Here is a 4678-nt window from a genome sequence, read left to right as displayed (position 1 = left end):
TGGTCCCTGAACATTCGGAATGGCTACAATATGCTCCATGAACTGTACAGGCATGCTCGGGACATTGTGCTACAAGATGACGGTGATCCAGTCCAGCTGAAACTCCTTTCAGAGAAAGTCGTGAATGACAGTGTCCCAATCCTGGAAGGGATCGAACAAGAAGGGGTCCCAAGGGACTGGTCCTACACCTGTGCACATGCTTTTGGCCCATTGGTGTACGAGTTGGAGATGGCTGCCTTAGCAGCGGAAGGCTTGTATGTCTTCACGCCTGTCCAGGATCTATATCACGCAGTGATGCTATAATTCTCTAGCGAGCGGAACAATGTTGTTTTTGTCCAGACAGTCGAGGAGGGCAATACGGGACACCGCGGTCGTCCTCGCAAAATTCCAGACCCTGTATTTGTTCGTGAAGCAATGTCGAAAAAGCGAAATATCAGTGTCACAGAACTCGCCAAGATCCTTCATATGCACCGCAATGTCCTCACGAAGTACTTAAAGGCATATGGTCTACAGCGGAGGTTTGACGAGTTATCAGACATTGACTTGGACCGGCTTGTCCAAATCTTCAAAGCCACGAAGCCCAACTCAGGGCTTCGCTATCTCATTGGTTTCCTCCGCACTCATGGTGTCAGAGTTCAAAAGCGACGTGTGATGCTCTCACTGCGCCGGGTTGACAGTCTTGGGCAGACACTGCGCCGACGAACACATATTCAGCGCAAGAAGTACAGCGTACCTCGCCCGAACTATCTGTGGCACTGCGACGGGCACCATAAGCTTATCTGGTGGGGAGTCGTGATACATGGCTTTATTGATGGATACTGCCGCATGGTGAGATATGTCAGTTACCCGAGGCCGAAAATAACTCATGTTATAATGAAGGTCACTGGCCTACGGGCAAGCACCAACAACCGGTCGCAAACAGTCTTGGAGGTCTTCTTGGATGCCATAGCCGCGTATGGTACACCATCCCGGGTGCGAGGAGACCGCGGGGGCGAGAACGTGCTGGTGTCAGTCTGGATGATAATGCATCGGGGTCCGAACAGGGCTTCATTCATGTGGGGCTCGTGAGTTCACCGTTGTGCATAGCAGGGACTGGACACTCACGAAATGAAAGCTCGACACACAATACCCGAATCGAAAGGCTCTGGGTGGAGGTCGGGACCCAGTTTGCGAGACGATGGAGAGGCTTCTTCACACGCTTGGGACGTCTGCACCGACTGGACAGGAAGAATCCAGTGCACATATGGCTCCTACATAAACTCTTCCTGGACACCATCAACGAAGACTGCCAGGAGTTCCAAGCGCAGTGGAACGCCCACCCAATAGCTGGACGACAGACTAAGAATCGCTCTCCCGCTGTAGGTGTATGCTGCTATCTCCTCCAGTCAGCACATGTAGGCTGAGATACACTACAGGACATACGCTTTTTGGGGCAAACATCACAGGGAATCACAGGGAATCTATGCCGAAGACCCTCTCGAGGAGGTCCATCCCGATATCCTCAACAGGTACCACGGGATCGAGGGTCAAGAGCGCCAGAGACATCAAGGGCAGACAGGTGCCGGCCATGCAGATGAAGAAGATACTGATCTCGAGGATGAGTCAGTATCTGACGCCGAAGATGTCGAGCCAGAGGATGTGTTTGTCCGGGAGATCTTGGCGACGCAAGCGCACAACGTGCGGCACAAGCCTGTCAAAGTGCCCCGTAGTCGGTGTCCATTTGCGGTGAAGGAGGCGGAAGACAGGTTCACAGAGATACTCACCACTGTCTCGTCCCAGGGCATCCTTCCCAGCCAGTATGGCGTTATCCCTAACGAGTGGGATGACGGTGCCTACCCTGAGGAGGAGCTTATTAAATACGGCACAAAAGGTAAACAGCTCAGAGTTGCTTTGCCTGAAGAAGTGTGGTATCCCCGTGCGGTGCTCTGGACACAGGCCCTAGATATCATGACCAGATTGTTACTAGATGGTGAGGACGAGGAGTAATTGTTCGGTTACGCGCTGGCTACTGTTGTGGGACCCACAAGGACCAACAAACCCCGCATTTACGTTCCTGTATCTCTTCCTTACTCACCATCTCGCTGGCAATGCTATCCTCCTATTCCGGACATTTTGCACTTGCCAACTAAGATATTATGTGCACCGAACACATCTTACACAAAACGCACACAGATGGGGTTCCAGTGGTCCAAATTAAGTTGCCTGGGCCTCTGCCGTGATATCAGTAAGGGCATATGATTCTCTGCCCATCGCCTGATAATGTATGATTCATGGTATACTTATGGGCCCTCAGGTAGCTCTACACTAAGGCTGTTACAGCTGATGGCAGTCTCCCGCTGAACGTGTGAGTCAAGCTGCCACTCCCTGCCAGGCCCGATCGCCACCCTATAAAAGGTACACTTGAGCAATTAAAAATTGCTTTGCAGAAGGCTCAACGTTCGACGCCTGGTACCACCGCCTGTGTCTGCTATGGACACTCCAACCTGCCGAGGCACTGATGAGCAAGGCAAGCCATGTACATGCCTACGACATATACGCAAGGTGGACCAGGATCCCAACAGTCCACATCTCTGCCGCGATTGTGGGCATGCAGAGTCTTCTCACCCATCTGCGCCTCAATCTATCGCTTCCGTGATGAACTCCTACCGAGATCCGGCCAAACTTGGCCTTGGAACCAAGTTCGTATTGAAGGCCTCAGCCGATGTCGCAGTCAAGGAGACCAATAGTGGTCTGAAGCGATCCTCTAGCGGCGAAGGATCGGGCAGTAATAAGAAAAAGAAAAAGGTATGCAACTTCTAAGTGCTCTGCATAGTGTCGTCTGCTTAGGCTTACCACTGTCCAGGCTTTCAGTACACCAGCAGCCAGCGAGGAAGAGCCAAAAGGCAAGGCCACCGTACCGATTGGTTGGGTTGTCATCATTTCAGGCGGATTGGTAAGATATTTTCGTTTTCAATGTCTTCGGGCTGACCACCTTTGACAGGATGAAGATGGTGAACCGCACGACACTATTGCACCGAAGATCGAGCGCCTTTTGTTGCGAGAGCCGGAGAAGCTTGCGGTCTCCCGAAACAGTGAGGGATCGATGCTTTCTTTCCGTGTCGGATGGGATGAGTCAGATGTGGATGACTGGCTTCGCGGGCTGTTCCCTGAAGTGTTCCGTTTCCTTGACAAGTCCAACACAGCGGGTGCCGAACGCCCTTGGACGCTTTTGCTCAAAACTGGCACGAAACTGATGAAGTACCCCCGAGTGGCAAACGGCGATGCACTGGATACATGCAAGGGTGGTAAGGGCCGGAAGAACAAAGAGCGCGTCATTCATATTGGTATGTATTGTGCATATATGCGTCATTTCGTGCTAACACTTGACCTTAGCGACAAACGTTGAGATTCCGTCTGATCTTTACACACAAGGTTGGAAGGAGGATGCAGACCTGAGTCCCGATGACTGTAGCCACTTCAATCTCATTCATCACCAGCCTCCAGTCGCCCCGGAGGGGCAGAAAGATGAAGGTGTGTGCCAACTGAATGTGTTACTATATTCCATGTACCTGATTGGACATCGGACAGACGTTGTTATAGGTAACGGCACGACGAAAGACAAGGGAAAGGCCAAGGAGATTTGCACGACTACATCGCCTGGGGGTGCGATGAAGATGGATGTTGGCGCCAACGATGCGGGTGAACAGTCTCGGGATGCTGTGAAGACAGGACGACTCGGCGTAGGGATGGACATCAAGGACATCAAAGGATCTACTAGACGTGGTATGTTACAATAGGCCTTTCGTCCCTTTCAGCTGCTGCTGCTCATGCTCCTATACACAGTGCACTCGCCAATATCCATTGACTCGGACTCCGATTCTGCATCAGCATATGAGCCGACTACACCCGTCGCTTGCCGTCTGCGACCGCGTCAAGAGGCTCCTTTGCCACCGCTCTTTCATGTTTCCCCGTCGCCGCCACCTCCCTCCGCTCTCCTGGCTTCCATATCATCGCGTGCATCAGCAGCTAGTGACGCTAGCGCTGCCACGACAAGCCAGGCCACCGCGGGTGGAGCCCCATCGACATGGCTGGATCCCTCATTCGATGTTGACTTACCAAGGGCAGTTGGGACTCATCCAAGACATGACCCTTATTTACAGCTTTCAGACGATCTTCAGCCGGGAGAGGAGGATGAGGAGAGCCCATGGGCGGATGACTACAAGATATAGACTATCATATTGCACTTGCATACTAGTATGATGGCTCCCGGATTCTCCGGATACAATACTAGGTTATAAAGTATAATATGTTATGTCTAGTTATACATGTATACACACCTATCAAATTGTTAGGAAGTCTCGTCTGCTTGCCGACAGGCCACAGCAGATGTTCAGTGGACTTAGAGCGGACACCATCCAGTGACAGAGTCACATATGTGACATGAGTGACTTATATGTTATATTTATTCGAATGCAATAGTCTGGGGCCCAGTTTTCCGGCTCGGAAAGCTTCCCAGTACTTCAAACAAATATTCTGAGGAGTTTTTGTATCTTACAATCACTCCCATAAGCCGTGATGAAGCAGAAGATGGGCTGGGGATACATCAGTCACAAACCATGTCACGTCACCCACTCACAGTGCGCTGCGCGATTATCAACAGTGCGCTGCGCTGGAATAAAAGTGCAAACGGAACGTCATA

General features: G+C 51.5%; 1 protein-coding gene across 1 annotated transcript; it reads left to right on the top strand.

Moving 5' to 3' along the window:
• Positions 1-2634: 2634 nt before the first annotated feature.
• GLOTRDRAFT_141635 (uncharacterized protein) lies at positions 2635-4327 on the top strand (the record flags this gene model as incomplete). The annotated part of the gene is made up of 6 exons (XM_007873292.1): positions 2635-2784; positions 2843-2932; positions 2981-3323; positions 3373-3510; positions 3568-3762; positions 3823-4327. The coding sequence occupies 6 exons, from the start codon at positions 2635-2637 to the stop codon at positions 4206-4208; spliced, it is 1302 nt and encodes a 433-aa protein (XP_007871483.1). The 3' UTR covers positions 4209-4327.
• Positions 4328-4678: the final 351 nt, after the last annotated feature.

The sequence above is a fragment of the Gloeophyllum trabeum genome (genome assembly GCF_000344685.1).
Source record: "Gloeophyllum trabeum ATCC 11539 unplaced genomic scaffold GLOTRscaffold_00083, whole genome shotgun sequence".
Lineage (NCBI taxonomy): Eukaryota > Fungi > Basidiomycota > Agaricomycetes > Gloeophyllales > Gloeophyllaceae > Gloeophyllum > Gloeophyllum trabeum.
This window is presented reverse-complemented; position numbering and strand designations above follow the sequence as displayed.